Source organism: Puma concolor, chromosome C1, assembly GCF_028749965.1.
Source record: "Puma concolor isolate L17-30 chromosome C1, mPumCon1.1.hap2, whole genome shotgun sequence".
NCBI lineage: Eukaryota > Metazoa > Chordata > Mammalia > Carnivora > Felidae > Puma > Puma concolor.
Window position 1 is genome coordinate 33,364,881 of NC_141674.1, and position 16,336 is coordinate 33,381,216.

A 16,336-nucleotide genomic window follows, 5' to 3' on the forward strand; every position below is an offset into this window, starting at 1 on the left:
GTATCTCGTTGTAGCTTTGACTTGCGTTTCCTTAATGCCTAATGACGTTGAACGTCTTTTCATGTGCTTATTGGCGGTAAGTTCAACTTATGTCAGAATCAGAGTTAGAGTCTTGAGCAGAAACCTACAGAGAACTGGCCTGCAGAAGTTCAGACTTGGGGCAAGGATCGAGAGCAGACTCAGTTATCAGAGGCTGAAGTGGGTTATATCACTGTCCACAGGTATAGCCAAGAACTAGAAACTTAAATTAACAGCTGACTCCATGGAGAAGGATTCAGAATTAGATGTCAGGGGTCAGAAGTCAAGGAGTGTTTCCTGAGTTGGGGATGACTAAAGCTGGTGTTATTTAAGAGGTTATCCTTGGTCCATTCCCCTACTTGGGGGCAAGAAGTCCTGCAGGAGTGAGGCAGGACGAATATCCACATCTGATGGCAGGCCTCGACAGAGCAAAAAGAGGACACCCGAGAAAGGCGCACACACACGAGGAGGCAACATAAACTTCCACAGTGCTCAGCTGGGCCTCTATTTAAATTTACTTTGGGGGCGCCTGGCTGGCTCAGTCAGTTGAGCGTCCAACTCTTGATTTCAGCTCAGATCATGATCTCATGGTTTGTGGGATCGAGCCCCGTATTGGGCTCCGTGCTGTTAGTGGAGCTTGGGATCTTCTGTCTCTCTGCCCCTCCCCTGTTCACACACACACACACACACACACACACACACACACACACACTCTCTCTCTCTCTCTCTCTCTCTCTCTCTCTCTCTCAAAATAAAGAAACAAACTCAAAAAATAAACTAAAATAAAATAAGAATAAACTAATAAATAAGCAAACAAACAAACAAATAAATAAATAAATAGAAATTTACTTTTACAGAGACTTCAATGAGAAACATCACCACCACAAAGTCAAGCTTGGCCGAGTCAAGAACCTTTTACTTCAGGAAGTAGAGCTGCGAGAAAAGAGAATTGAGCATTTGGAAAATGAAGTCAGAATCCTGCAGCACCAAGTGGAAAAGGTGGGCAGAAGCGAAGAGCTCCCCAAGTTGTCGCTGCTCAACCCAGTCGGGAGAGCGCGCTTGGGCTGCAATCCACCCGGTGGCCCCTTTGCAGCCCAGGTTTTCACTTCTTTGCACCTTCTTTTGATGTGAGTCATCCTTTAAGACCTGCCAGAAAGGATGTAAGACTCGTGGGGATGCTGAACCGAATCAGACGCTGAAAATAGCCCGCACTTCCAACTCAGGAGCAGTGTCTGGTCTTCTCTGACATACCCTTCCGAACCACACTCAGTAACTCATTCCTACTCCACGTTGCCCTCATCATGCCTCGAACTCCTGTCGGTCTTAAATGGCAGTGAAAATATGTGGCCTCTATTCCTTTAGCAATCCTTGTGGGGTGTCTCCAAGCCTTTTTCTAAATATCCGTGGTTTCTTTATCCCTGTCCCGTTGCCCCTGTGACTTACTGGTAAGCGAGAAGACGATGAGGCAGATGGCACGGTATTGACTGCAGAATGGTCTTGAGATCATCAAACGACACAAATTCAAAATGGAGAGCGGCTGACGAGGCCAGTCATGCTTTCCCTTCTTGAGATTCCCTAGCCCATTTCAGAATTTTGAAAACTCTGTCCTCACTCCTAAAATACTCATAGCTATGCACGTGCCAAGGATTCCAGAATTCATGCAATTTCAGTCATTCCACGGGCTGTTATGGGATGGTGAAGAATTCTAGACTACACACATGAGACATTTTTGGATTATAACAGATGGGTCACCAATGTTGGATTCTTAATTAAAAAAATCCTCCTGATACTCTACACTATAGTGAGGGAGAAAAATAAGCTGGATTTTGCAGTATCCTTTTATCTGGGCACTACATCGCCAAACTTTCAAAGACTCAGATCTAGGTTAGATTCACAACTAGGAAAGGTATGCAGAAGAAAGGAGCAATCCTGGCTCATGGGCCCACCAGAAATATTCTGCATTATCACTTTCTTGTACTGCCTGCCTTCCACTTCTAGTCTTACATGACAGAAACAACCCCCCTCCTTTCAGCAGGCATCTTCTCTTTCTCCCTGACTGTACCGGGTTAAATAACGTCCTCCACAAAGTCGTGTCTATCCAGAACCTCAGAGTGGGATCTGATTTGGAAATAAGGTCTTTGCAGGTGGGATTTGTTAAGATGAGGTCATAGTGGATTCGAGTTGGCCCTAAATCAAGGCCCGAAATCCAGTATGTCTGATGGCCCTATGAGAAGAGCAGACACACATAGACACGTGCAGGGGAAGATGGATGATGGATGCAGCTCCATCAGGGAGCACCAGGGAGGGCTTGCCAACACCAGAAACTGAGAGAGAGGCGTGGAGCCCCCAGAAGGAACTAACTCACCCAACACCCCAATTTTAGACGTGTGGCCTCCAGGAATGTGAGAAAATCAGTTCCTCTTGTTTTAAGCCATCCAGTTTGTGGTTCTTTGCTACAGCAGTCCTGGAAACCTGACATATCTACCCAGAGAGTGGCAGGTCTCCAGGAAGTACACTGGAGGAGGCAAGTAAGCAGAGGCTAAGGAAGAGCAGTTGACCCTTTTCTCACTGCCCTTGAAGGGGGGCTGTGGACTCTGGCCTTAAACAGACTTGGATGCAAAATCTAGCCCTGCCACTTAATAGTTCTGTGACCTTGCACAAGCCTCTGGGTATCCTTTCCTCATCTGTAAAATGGCATTGCTAGTACCCATCTCACAAGGCTTTTTGTGCAGTTAAAATATGAAATGCCCGGGGCGCCTGGGTGGCGCAGTCGGTTAAGTGTCCGACTTCAGCCAGGTCACGATCTCGCGGTCCGTGAGTTCGAGCCCCGCGTCGGGCTCTGGGCTGATGGCTCAGAGCCTGGAGCCTGTTTCTGATTCTGTGTCTCCCTCTCTCTCTGCCCCTCGCCCGTTCATGCTCTGTCTCTCTCTGTCCTAAAAATAAATAAACGTTGAAAAAAAAAAAAAATTTAAAATATGAAATGCCCGTACCTGACACATACAACTTTCCATAGATGTTACTTTCTTCCCTTTTGTGTGTAAACTCTCCTAGAAACATGTTAACTGGTAGATGCACAGTTCACAAGAGAAATTGTTAATGGAGTAGGAAATACTTAGCCTAGAGAAGACTGATGTGAGATCTTCTAATGCCACAGTGGTACAAACCTGGAGGTCCTGACCTCCAGGTTTAGCGTCTGTGGATCAGAGCCATGAGCATAAAAAAGCTGGGCTCCCTTTCCAAGCACCAAATGTCCAGAAAGTAGTGCCACTTTTTTGGGCTTTGTTCCTTCAGCCTTCTCTTTATAGGGTGAGCCAACTGAGTCTCCTGACTATTGTAAACGTCCAAACCAGAGTTCTCCAAATATTTTATCCTTTTATTAGAGAATGTGTCCTGATTTTCTGGCTACAAAAAAAAAAAAAAAAAAATAGGGTATTTCCAAAGGGCAGGGTGTCAGTAGCCTTCTCCCTCCAGTTTCCTTTCTAATCCAGTTGTAACTGTGGAGTATTATCTGTGGGATGGCTTCTTCTCAATCCTTACCAAAAATGTATTTAAATAAGAGTACGCAAGATTACTGTTAGACATTGAAGGGTCCTGGATGCAGGACTTTAAAACCTGGAGTGGTTTGTTTCAGAACATAATGTAATATCCTTTCCTATAATTCTTAAATAATAGATGGAGTCTTTTCTGAATGATCTATATTAGTGTCTTTCTTAAAAGTAAGAAAGTTGCCCCTCTTAACTCCATGATTCACACCTGCCAGCAGCTCAATATTCTTCTCCTACCCCAACTCACTCCCGCCATCAGCACGTGGGAACAAACACAGAAGGGTGAGGGCACTTAACACTGACAGTCATTAGTGACATGAGAAGGGCAATTCTACACTTTTGAGCTTCTAGAGTCCTCCCCAACAGTGACATTTATTAATATCTACTGACCCTTTCAGTATAAGAAGTTTAGTATTGTTTTCACAAGACACCCTCCTTTCTCACTTTAGCTATAGCTTCACTAGCTGTTGCTTTCAGGGAAAATTGTTGGTAGAAAATGAAACATGGTGTTAAGATGGAAGTCTCTTCTGCATGATCACTATACGGATATTCTCAGTAGCCAGCTTACCTGCTTGATTTGCCAAGCCAACTGAGATCCTGACACTGGTTGCCAAGTGAGGGGACTAAATGTCCATCTTCTTGCCTTTGCTTTAAGAAGACTATCACCACAATGCAGATGGAGATGTATTATATGAAAAAATGTCAAACTGGAGCTTCAGGGAATTCAGTTGTATTTGTTAGTGATTTGATACCTATGGTATTAGAATAAATATGAGAAGCTTGGGAATTTATTGAAGTTGAGGTCTCAGATATTTTTAAATGTTAACCCAGAAGAATGATTAATTACTCAAAAAAAAAAAATACATGACAAAAAAATAACCAAAATAAACAGAAGAACTCTCTAGCTGACAATGTCAGCAAACAGGTGAAAAACAGACCAGGGGGCAGGAGAGGAAAAGTCAACAAGGGAAATTTGCTGTCAACTTTGTAATTCTTTCTCCTGCTGTGGTAACAAGGGGCTTTATTATCTCTAGGAGAAGGCATTCCAGGACAAGATCATTGCTCAAAATGATATACTGCTCCTAGAGAAAAGGAACCTTCTGGAAAAACTCACAGAGAAAGAAGAATTAATCAAGAGCAATAAAGGGGTAACATCTTCAGTCCAGAACAAGTAGGTGCAGTCCTGACTGAGGAGACAATGAACTCTATAAAGGTGTTCCTCCCTCCCCAAAGAGATTGCTCCAGAGACTATCCCTTGAGTTTGCAGCCTATCTCATAACTGTTGCTCTGCTGTCTGCTGTTTCCAGTAGTTTATGCAAAAGTTGTGAAATTAAAGAGAAAAAGATCACGGAGGAGGCGGGTCGGCCATTAAAATTTTTTTTTTTAATGTTTATTTATTTTTGAGACAGAGACAGAGCATGAACGGGGGAGGGTCAGAGAGAGAGGGAGACACAGAATCCAAAGCAGGCTCCAGGCTCTGAGCTGTCAGCACAGAGCCCGACGCTGGGCTCGAACTCACGGACCGCGAGATCATGACCTGAGCTGAAGTCGGACGCTTAACCGACTGAGCCACCCAGGCACCCCGGGTTGGCCATTTAGATGGGCTCTCTCACATAGGCATTGCCTGACTGAGGGCCTAGCTATGCTTATTCTGGCCTGTCACTTTGTGTTTTAACACTCATTTGTATCATTTGATACCTATGGAATCAAGAGAGATCGAGAGAGGAACAGGCTCATACTAGTGACTTAAATTCATTAAACCCATAGGATACCCAATGTATTAACCTGTAATGAGAAGTATCCACAGCAAAGATAAATTCACATATTAGCCAGCCCAAGCCCTCTCTCCTCTATAGGAAACTTCAATTATAATCAAAGTTTTCTTGGAGCACAGAATTAGGGCAAAGAGAGTGGGTTGCACTTAACAGATAGTGTCACCAATAATAACTGTAATGAGAGCACCGGGGTGGCTCAGTCCTTAAGCATCTGACTTTGGCTCAGGGCATGATCTCACAGTTCATGAGTTTGAGTCCCACACTGGGTGAACTTGAGCCCTGCTTCGGGTAAAACACAAGCCCTGGGTAAGCCCCGCTTCCCTCCACCCCCCACCTCTCTCTCTGCCCCCTTGCTCACTTGTGCCCTCTCTCTCTCTCAAAAACAAAACAAAACAAAACAAAACTATAATGATTAACATTTTTCAAGCACTCACTATGTGCTTGGCACTGTTCTAAACTCTCTCTCTCACCAATCCTCACACTAATCCCAGGAGGGAGACACTGGGATTAGACTTATTTCATGGGTGAGAAAGCTAAGGTCCAGAGAGGCTCAGGAACTCAGACAGCCTAGTCACTGACAGAGCAGTGTGTGAACCCCAGTAGCTTGGCCCTAGAGCCCACAGCACCACAGTCTGTGGGGAGATCTGTTCAGCAGATTGGAACTCTCCTTTCTGCTGTTGGGGGCACCTGCTTCTCTGGGCAGACCTGGAGAGTCTCTGATTATCTTTTACTATCTATGTCTCCCCTTTTATGTACTCTAAATAATCCATGGCCCTTCTCAATCTACATCATTGATTTTGACATTCCCAATGCAACTGACTTGTTAGCTGTGCCTTAATATTAATGATATTTCCATATTGTCCTCCTGAAGGCACACTCTGGCCATCTGGATTGGATTTGTATGTTTTCCTTAGAGTAAGTTTCTTCTACAGGATGCTGCTTTCTTTTACAGATGAGAAAAACTGAGGCTCAGATTTGGTTTTTGTCAAGGGTCACACAGCAAGCAAATGGTAGAACCAGAACTCAAACACAAAACACAAAAAAATCTCTGATCAAAACTATGTTTTGATCATGTGTCCCAAATAAACCGTGGTCCTGGAAAATGAGCCTGGTATAGTGATTATACCAGGGTTTATATAACTTCTATAACTCGGGCTTAGAAGTCTGAAAGATCTGGATTGCATCTCAGCTCTCCGATTTTCTGGTTTTATGTTGCTTTTCTCTGAGCTTCAGTTTCCTCATATGTAAGATAGGCTCCATAACAACATCAATTTCATGGAGTTGTAAGGATGAATAAAATGAGCCAATACAGGGGTGCCTAGGTGGCTCAGTTGGTTAAGCGTCTGACTTCGGCTCAGGTCATGATCTCATGGTTCGTGGTTTCAAGCCCCACTTCGGGCTCTGTGCTGACAACTCAGAGCCTGGAGCCTGCTTCTGATTCTGTGTCTCCCTCTCTCTGCCCTTCCCCTGCTCATACTCTGTCTCTCTCTCTCTCTCTCCAAAATAAATTAAAAAAAAAAAAACATAAAAAAATTTAAAATAAAAAAAATGAGACAATATATGAACAGTTTTAAGTGTCTACTCTGTGGGTAGGTTATAGTGCCTAAACGCATGGTAAGTACTTGGTAAATGGTTGCTGCTGCTGCTACCACTACTGCAGCTGTTACTACTACTACTACTACTACTACTACTACTACTACCACTACTACCACCACTACTGCTGCTACTGCTACTACTACCACTACTACTGCTACTGTTATTGGTGCTACTGCTACTACTACTGCTGCTACTATTACTATTCCTGTTGCTGCTGCTGCTACTACAAAAGTAGAGGATGACTGTATGAGATCAGAACCAGATGCAGTCTGTGTAGCTACAATATTTGAAGGGATGCAGAGTCTCTTGTTTCAGTCCCACCCCTGAATAGGATCGTATCCTTTGTTAAGTTTCTCTGTTGCATACAGCATGTCTCTGTTCTCAATTTGTATTTAATGACTAGGTATAGGCCAGAAGCTTATTAATTTCGACTTCATCTTGGAACATGGTAGGAATTATTCTGCCAAAGTTGGTTCCAAAATCTGGGCAGTGGGCTAAGACCCAGAGCTAGTGGGAAGTGAGGACACAGTTTTGAGTTTTTAGTAATTAATAAATACTATGCATTATTATTATTTATAATAATACTATATTATTAGTTAGAAAGTAATAAATTGGTAAAAATACAGTAATTTTTAGTTATTCCTCTGATTTATCCCATTCTTAGAGTACTTCTCCTGGACAAAGAAAATAAGCATTTGCAGGAAACCAGTCTCTGGCTCAAACACCAGGTTGGCTTCTTAGAGAGTATCATAAGGAGCATCCAGATTCGCAGAGAAGAGGTAAGCTGGGTGCTGCTATGAGGGCCTTCATATGAAGCCTGGTTGCTAAGACTATTGTGTTCTCTCTTCCCTTCGTCTTCCTGTAGCTGTAGGCTGTACTTGGCCTCATGGTGGACTATGGCAAAGAGGCCCATTGGCTGCACCAGGGCAGCACACCCCGAGACTACTCTTGGCCAGCTTTGCTCTTCTTTGGGTCAGCTTTTATTAAATACTCTCATCCTATGTGATCCCAAAGCAATTTGTGCATGCTTCATAGCTTCTTCCTTAACACTGTATCATCATTGCCTATTTTGCTTCTCTATCTCATCCACTTAGCAGTGAGACCCTGGAGGGCAAGGATTGTATCTCGTATGTCATTGTATCTATAGGCAGGTGCTCCATAAACATTTCAGAGTGAATGAATATTAAATATTTTCACAGATATGCCTCATTCTCAACAACCCTGTTTGCCATGGATTGTTTTAGCCCTGTCTGAGAAATGAGCATATCTGAGACTCCTAGTGGTAAATGAAGCTAGTCTGGTCTGGCAAGGAGTCAAGCCTAAGGAGAACATCAGAGTCAGAGAAAGAAAGAGAGTCAGAGTCCGAGAAATTATGTTACAAAAATCCAAACAGACAAGTGGCCAAGTCCAGGCAGATGTGGCAAAGAGTATAAGTTCAGAGAAGGTCCAGAGTCTAGCTGGTGAATGTGTCAGCAAGAGGGACTTCAAGGAGCAGAGTTGCATTCTGAATCCAGGAGAGAGGCTGCTTTCTTTCTCCCCTGGCTTATATCACCTCCTAGATGTTTCATCCCAGGATACTTTATGTAGCTCCTGCCTGTTGGGTACTATTGCTATGGGCATAAGACCCACATCTGGTTTGCTCTAGGAAAGGTGATTATTTCCAAGCCATATGAGTTGTCTTGTAGATTTTTTTTTTCAAAAGCAGAACTTCCAGAGGCGCTTCCAGATTTCAGCTCAGGTCACGATCCCAGGGTTGTGGGATTGAGCCCCGTGTCAGGCACTGCATTGAGTGTGGAGCTTGCTTAAGATTCTCTCTCTCCCCCTCTGCCCCCTCCCCTGCTCACGCTGTTTCTCTCTCTCTCTAAAATAAAACAGGACCAAAAAAAACTATTTTTTTAAAAAAGGAGAACTGCCAGATTATATGGCTTAATTTCCAGTAGTTTATGTTTTTGCTTGAGCTACAACTATGCTCAACTGTCTAGTCATTCATGGGTGCCTGGCTGGCTCAATCAGAAGGGCATGTGACTGTTGATCTCAGGGTCGTGAGTTTGAGCCCCACGTTGGGTATAGAGATTACTTAAATAAATAAATATTTTTAAAAAATTGTCTAGTCATTCACTATTTTACTTATTCATTCAACAAACATTCATCCATTCCAGGAACTATGCTATGTCCTAGGAATATGAAGATAGACCCTGTTTCCAGAGGTCTTTAGTCTAGTAGAGAAGGGCAGAGACATACATGAATAAGCACTATAGTATTATATAGGTGGTGAGTTGGAGCCTTAACGGATATAGCTTTGATATCCACAATAGTATCCTCAAACAAAATAAATGTGACATGGGTCAGGATTACACTACATCGAGCTCAATGTTTCACATGTGACAAAAGTACCAACTTATAGCATCTTCATATCTGTTAAACAACCCCAAAATTGTTTTTAAATTTAGAATCTTAAGGATCTTCCAATTCAGCCCCCTCATTTTATACAGGAGGGAGAGAAAACTCAACGAGGTTAAATGATATGCCTGAGTCACACAGCAACTGCTGACATTTCTCATATCTCTTGATTCTCGGTAATTGAGTATCATGCTAAAAACAGACCAGCATATAGATCCTGAGATCAGATATATCCTAGATCTCTTCCTTCCTTGCAATACCTCAGAAGCTAAAGTGGTGAGAACTTGACCTTTGGTGAGTGCTTACTATGTGCCTGTTATTGCACTAAGCATTTTATGTATATTATCTCATTTAATCTACAACGTAGATTCCCATTTTCATAGCTGAGGAAAACTGAGCTCTAGAGAGGTGAAGTGACATCATTGCCCAGGGCACATAACTAAGAAGTAGAAGAGCACGGACTGAAAACAACTCTCTTCGGTACTTTGTTCTTTGTTCTTAGCTGCTATCTCATTATACCCTAAGTCTACTGTTTCCCTTTCAAGGGTATTGGGGTAACTAGGGACCTAGCCTTGTAAGAGACCATATTGCTTCCTGCATTGTAATTCCATCTTTCTTCTCTTCTGGATTATAAATATACTCCATGAGAGCAGGATCTATGTCCATCATGTTACCCTCTGCATCCCAAGCACTTAGCACTTGAGTTACAGCAACAACTTAATGCAGTCTTTCCTCCTAATCTGTCCTGCCCATGCCTCTAGACTAATCTTCATGAAGCACTACCTGCTTTCATAGCACTTCATCTCATAGAGTTTCAGAGACTTCCTTTGTCTATAAGACAAAGTTCATTCCTTCAGCAAATATTTATTAGACATATATAGGCATTATAATCCAATATAGAATATGGGCCTCATTCTGTTCCCTATATGGTCTAGATATGATGATGTATGAGATACAGTGTCTGCCCTCACAGAACTCAGCCCTAGTGAGAGTGACGCCAGATAGCTGGCAACTACCATACGTTGTGGCAAGTTCTATAATAGCCGTAGGCCCAGAATGCTGTGAAAGCAGAAAGAGCGATATCTAAACCTATCTGGGGTACTTAGGGAAGGCTTCCAGAGTTGTTGATGTCTGAGCCAGGAGAACTGAAGCCACGTAGGAAATGCCTTTCTGACATCAAACAAGCCTGATCAAATGAAACCAATCTCTTTATGGTTTCCCCCAAAGCTCTGAGGTGTCCTCCCTCTGGATCTTGTATTTCCCTTACTTGGGAAGACACATCCTACTTTCCTTCTTCCATCTTCCTGGCTTTTGTGTTTTGAAGTCCTACTGTTCCATTAATCTATAGCCAAAGTATATTTACAAAATACACTCTGAGCATATGACTCAAAACGATGCAATGGCTTCCCACAGTCTTCACAATAAAACCCAAATTTTCCAATGCAGTGTTTGTATCCTCCATGACCTTGCCTCTGTCATTCTTATCCATCTCATCGCATCTCATCCCTGGTTGGTTCCTCTCTCCACTCTGGGCTCCACATTGTTTGTGTCCCTGAATTCTATGGCATCAGCTTCAGGCTCTTCCAGGAAATCCCTCTCCCTCCACTGCCTTCTCCCACGCCTTTCTTCCCTCAGATTTTCTCTTGCCTTGTTCCAACTGTCTCTCAGAATGCAACCTAAATAGCTTCTTTTCCATAGAGCTTTTTCTGAATCCTCCCCTCCCAAAATCTTATCCTCCCCTCCCAAAATCTGGCTTTGTGCCCTTGATAGGTTTTCTCATTGCACCTTATGTGCCAAATCCCAGCTCAGCATTTTACTAGCTGTGTGAAAAAGGGAAACCTTGTTCACCTTCTAGTTCCCTCATCTGGGAAATGAAGTAATGACACTCAAAGGTGACTGTTCCACATAAAAATCTGCATATGAATATTTATAGCAGCATTATTCATAATAGCCAAGAGGTATAAACAAGCCAAATGTCCATCAACTGATGAATGGACACATAAAATGTGGTATATCCACACAACAGAATATCATTCAGCCATAAAAAGGAATGGCGTATTGATCCATCTTATAACACAGATGAGCTTTAAAGATATTATGTGAAATGAAAACAGCTGGTCACCAGAATAGGCAAATCTATAAACAAAGAAGTAGATGAGTAGTTGCCTAGGGCTGAGGCATTGAGGGATAAGGGGGTATAGTTAAAGGGTATTAGGTTTATATTGGGAGCGATGAAAATGTTCTAAAATTGATTGTAATCATGGTTGTACAACCCTGTGAATATACTAAAAACAATTGAATTGTGTATTTTAAATGAGTGAATTATATAGTGTGTGAATTATATCTTCATAAAGCTATTGTAAGAATGAATGAATGAATGAATTTCAGAGATGGCAACTGGGGATAAAGTAGGATAATTAGAATAATGTACATAAATTACCCAATGTAATAGTTGGCAAATAGATGGCCTTCAATAAATATAGCTTCTTTCTCCCAGTACACATACATTCACTTGCTTCAATATATATTGAATATTTACTGAGTTCCTCCCATTGTTAGGTATGTTCATGTTAATTTTCACAACACTGGAAGATTAGGTATTGTTATTCTCTCATTTTAGATGTAGGAAACAAAACTCAGGTGACAAGACATATCAGAGTCTAATTAGTAGAGCCAGAATTCAAGCCTGGTCCTCTCAGTCTAGTAAAATTTCTTTTCTTTTTTTTTAACATTTATTCATTTTTTTTTTTTTTTTTTGAGAGACAGAGAGAGACAGAGCATGAGTAGGGGAGGGGCAGAGAGAGAGGGAGACACAGAATCCAAAGCCGGCTCCAGGCTCTGAGCTGTCAGCACAGAGCCCTACACGGGGCTCAAACTCACAGACTGTGAGATCATGACCTGAGCTGAAGTCGGACATTTAACTGACTGAGCCACCCATAAATTTCTCTGAATGCTAGTTTTTTCCTCCTTATAAAAGATTCTCATTTATTTCAACACAACCAAGAATTTCTTACAGGAACTAGTTGGCGTGCATCAAAGGTTAAACAGAGGTCCAAGTTTAGGGGAATCAATAAGCCTCCATAACTGTATGTAAAATTTGGTCTGTGTTGATTGGTTCCTGTGAGAAAGGGTATTTGGTTTGTTTGTTTGTTTTTAATTTTTTCTTTTTAAATTTTTTTTTTTTTTACGTTTATTTTTGAGACAGAGAGAGACAGAGCATGAACGGGGGAGGGGCAGACAGAGAGGGAGACACAGAACCCGAAGCAGGCTCCAGAGTCTGAGCCATCAGCCCAGAGCCCGACGCGGGGCTCGAACACATGGTCTGTGAGATCGTGACCTAGCTGAAGTCGAACGCTTAACCGACTGAGCCACCCAGGCGCCCCTGTTTTTAATTTTTTTTAATGTTTATTTATTTTTGAGAGAGACAGAGAATACGAGTGGGTTAGGGGCAGAGAGAGAGGGAGACACAGAATCCGAAGCAGGCTCCAGGCTCTGAGCTGTCAGAACAGAGCCCGACACGGGGCTCGAACTCATGAGCTGTGAGATCATGACCTGAGCCGAAGTCGGATGCCCAACCGACCAAGCCACCCAGACGCCCCAAGGGTATTTGGTTTTTAAAGTCATAGGATTTGGGGCGCCTGGGTGGTGCAGTCGGTTAAGCGTCCGACTTCAGCCAGGTCACGATCTTGCGGTCCGTGAGTTCGAGCCCCGCGTCAGGCTCTGGGCTGATGGCTCAGAGCCTGGAGCCTGTTTCCGACTCTCTGTCTCCCTCTCTCTCTGACCCTCCCCCATTCATGTTCTGTCTCTCCCTGTCCCAAAAATAAATAAACGTTGAAAAAAAAATAATAAATAAAATAAAGTCATAGGATTTACCAAAACATAGATACTTTTTATCCATGATTTAAAGGGACATAAAATGTTTATCAGAGTATTAAATAAAAACTTACCTGAAAGTAGAATGGACTGATTATATCAGCCAATATAAAGTAATTCATGTATAAAAATAGATATAAAAAGCTGGCTTACAATGAAAGCGCTAATACAAAAGTGTAAGATTTATAATTGCCAAATATTCTTCAGGTATTTAGGAATTACATTTTCTTCAGTTTTATCGAGATGTAATTGACATATAACATTCATTGTATAAGTTAAAAGTATCCGGCATAATGATTTGATATATGTATACAATGCAAAATGATTATCGCGTTAAGATTAGTTAACATCTATCACCTCACATAGTTTTTTTCCCTTGTGATGAGAACTTTTATAAGATCTACTCTCTCAGCAACTTTCAAATATACAGTACACTATTGTTGACTATAGTCTTCATGTTGTACATTACATCCCCAGAATTGATCTTATAACTGGAAGTTTGTACATTTTGACCATCTTCACCTAATTCCTCCAACCACTACACCCCCACCTCTGGCAACCACAAATCTGATCTCTGCTTCTAGGAATTTGGTTTTTGGTTTTTTTTTAGATTGTACATATATGTAAGATCATGAAGTATTTGTCTTTCTCTAATTAACTTATTTTACTTAGCATAATGCTCTCAAGGTCCATCCATGTCTTTGCAATTGGCAAGATTTCCTTCTTTTTTCATGGTTGAATAACATTCCGTGTGTGTGTGTGTGTGTGTGTGTGTGTGTGTGTGTGTGTGTGTGTGTCACATTTGCTTTACCCATTTATCTGTCCATGGTGTTGTAAATAACGCTGCTACAAACCTGGGGAGGGTGAAGATATCTTCAGACAGTGATTTCATTTTCTCCAGCTATCCAGAAGTAGAATTGCTGGATCATATGGTATTTCTATTTTTAATTTTTTGAGGAAACCCCATACTGTTTTCCATAGTGGCTGCACCAATGTACATGCCTGCCAACTATGCACAACTATCCTTTTCTCCACAACCTCACCAGCATTTGTTTTCTCTTGTCTTTTTTATGATAGCCATCCTAACAGGTATGTAGTGAGGGGATTAAATCTTTAACCAAAAATGTATATAAAGTATAAGTTTTAGGATAGTATGGCCAATGGCTTATTATTATAATTTTAAATATTCATCCTTTCTTTTCTTTTAGGAGACAAAAATTAGTAACATCCCTGAATTTGAAGTATTTTATAAAATCTTGCCCCTTCCAAACTCCAGGTTAGTAAAGCCAAGACAATCAACTGCATGCTTGAGACTCATGTCTGCCTAACTCATCCTGAGTTGCTTGTTGTCTTGAAGAAACATAGCATTTGGGGGTAATTTTGTTTTATATTTAGTATTTGAATCCTTTTCCAATTCCTTTTCTCTTTCCACTTTTTCACTCCTACACCTGACAGAATCTTGACTTAAGGTAGAAAGTAATCATAAACATAAGTTTACGCTAAATGTTATTTGGTTTCCTTTGTGCTTGACAGTTGTAAAAACTGAAATCCTATTGATGCCTTATCCCCATACCCCCAAAGTGCTACCAGGACATCCTGTTTTCACAAAGTTCTCACATATGGCCGTTCTTAGTTTTTCAGGAACAGGTTTGGTAGAGTCAGATGGAAGTCTTCAAGGGATTGAAGAAAATAAGTCAGAAGAAGCAATGCCAAACCCCAAGTCCTCCAAGTCTCTTTCATGTTCACAGAATTCTAAAGCTGGATATGTAAATGTGCCTTTTCTTAAAGAGACACATTGCATCGTAGAAGAAGACCAGAAGTCAGAACTATAAAATCATTGGTGGCTAAACTAGGCTGATCAAAGCTGCTAACTTAAAGCTTGGGCATGAAGGTGGAACATGACATGGAGAACAGTTACCACAGATGCTCATGGGACATCAACCAGGAGCCTTCAGAATTGCTGATAAATTCATTAAACCAGTTGTAAAAATGGATTTCTCAAGTTTGTTTGATATCCTCAAATATCCTTGTATTGATCAATAATAGTGATTAGTTCAATGGTTTAATTAGGTTTCTGTTCAGCAGAGCATACATAGGCTAATTCAGCACGTTTTTACTATTATGGGTATTATTCATTTTTTAAAAGTTAAAAACAATGTAATCATATTAAAGCAAATACTTTATTTTTTTTTTTTTTTTAAATTTTTTTTTTCAACGATTATTTATTTTTGGGACAGAGAGAGACAGAGCATGAACGGGGGAGGGGCAGAGAGAGAGAGGGAGACACAGAATCGGAAACAGGCTCCAGGCTCTGAGCCATCAGCCCAGAGCCCGACGCGGGGCTCGAACTCCCGGACCGCGAGATCGTGACCTGGCTGAAGTCGGACGCTTAACCGACTGCGCCACCCAGGCGCCCCAAAGCAAATACTTTAAAAAGAAAAAGATATCTCCTATAATCCTGCATTCTCAACACAACTATTTTCATTTATTCCTTTTGGTTATTCAAATGCATAGATTTTAAATGGTTGTTGTATTGTATGTTCATTTTCATGGTCTGATTTTTAGTTTAATATATTATAATACATTTTCCTGTATTTCAATAGTCTTCATAACTATTCTTTCAATAGCCACACGATATCCTATCATGTTGATGTTCCATAAATTCTGTTGTTTGCATTTTAGTTGTTTCTACTCTCTCACTATTTGAGATTATGTTGTGGTGAAAGTGTTTGTGAATGTAGCTCTTTTTTTCTATTGAGTTACTCCAGAAAAGATGAGCATAATTGGGTCAGCAGATACAAATGTTATATAGTGTTGGTATATCACTTATCTCATTGCTTTAAAAAAAAGTTGTGTCAACATAATGTTTCTATAGTCAACCTCCAAGCTTCAATTTCTTGATGCATAAAATGAGAACAATAGTCATTCCTGTCCCATAGAGTTGTGAGGACCAAATGAAGTGAAGCATGCATGCATTTAGAACTTAGCAACTGCTTAACAAATGCTAGATATCATCATTTATTTTCACTAGCAGTTTGAATATACTAGTCTTTCCACAACCTCATCAACATTGGATATTACCAATTAAAAAAATCATTTTAAAATAGTATAAAGTATACTGAAGGGTGA

The 16,336-nt window shown here is 41.2% G+C and overlaps 1 protein-coding gene across 9 annotated transcripts in view; it reads left to right on the forward strand.

Annotated features, from left to right (window-relative positions):
- CCDC30 (coiled-coil domain containing 30) overlaps window positions 1-15,390 on the forward strand; it is a 128,613-nt gene extending 113,223 nt beyond the window's left edge. For 8 of the 9 annotated variants that reach the window (XM_086716658.1, XM_086716657.1, XM_086716660.1 and 5 more), the window contains 5 exons: window positions 876-1,017; window positions 4,598-4,734; window positions 7,599-7,713; window positions 14,416-14,483; window positions 14,841-15,390. In XM_086716658.1, coding sequence (XP_086572784.1) covers window positions 876-1,017; window positions 4,598-4,734; window positions 7,599-7,713; window positions 14,416-14,483; window positions 14,841-15,039 — 661 coding nt within the window. In that variant the 3' untranslated portion in view covers window positions 15,040-15,390. Of the gene's footprint in view, window positions 1-875; window positions 1,018-4,597; window positions 4,735-7,598; window positions 7,714-9,717; window positions 9,815-14,415; window positions 14,484-14,840 lie in introns of those variants that run through there. The other variant, XR_015254643.1, reaches the window with a different exon arrangement.
- Window positions 15,391-16,336: the final 946 nt, after the last annotated feature.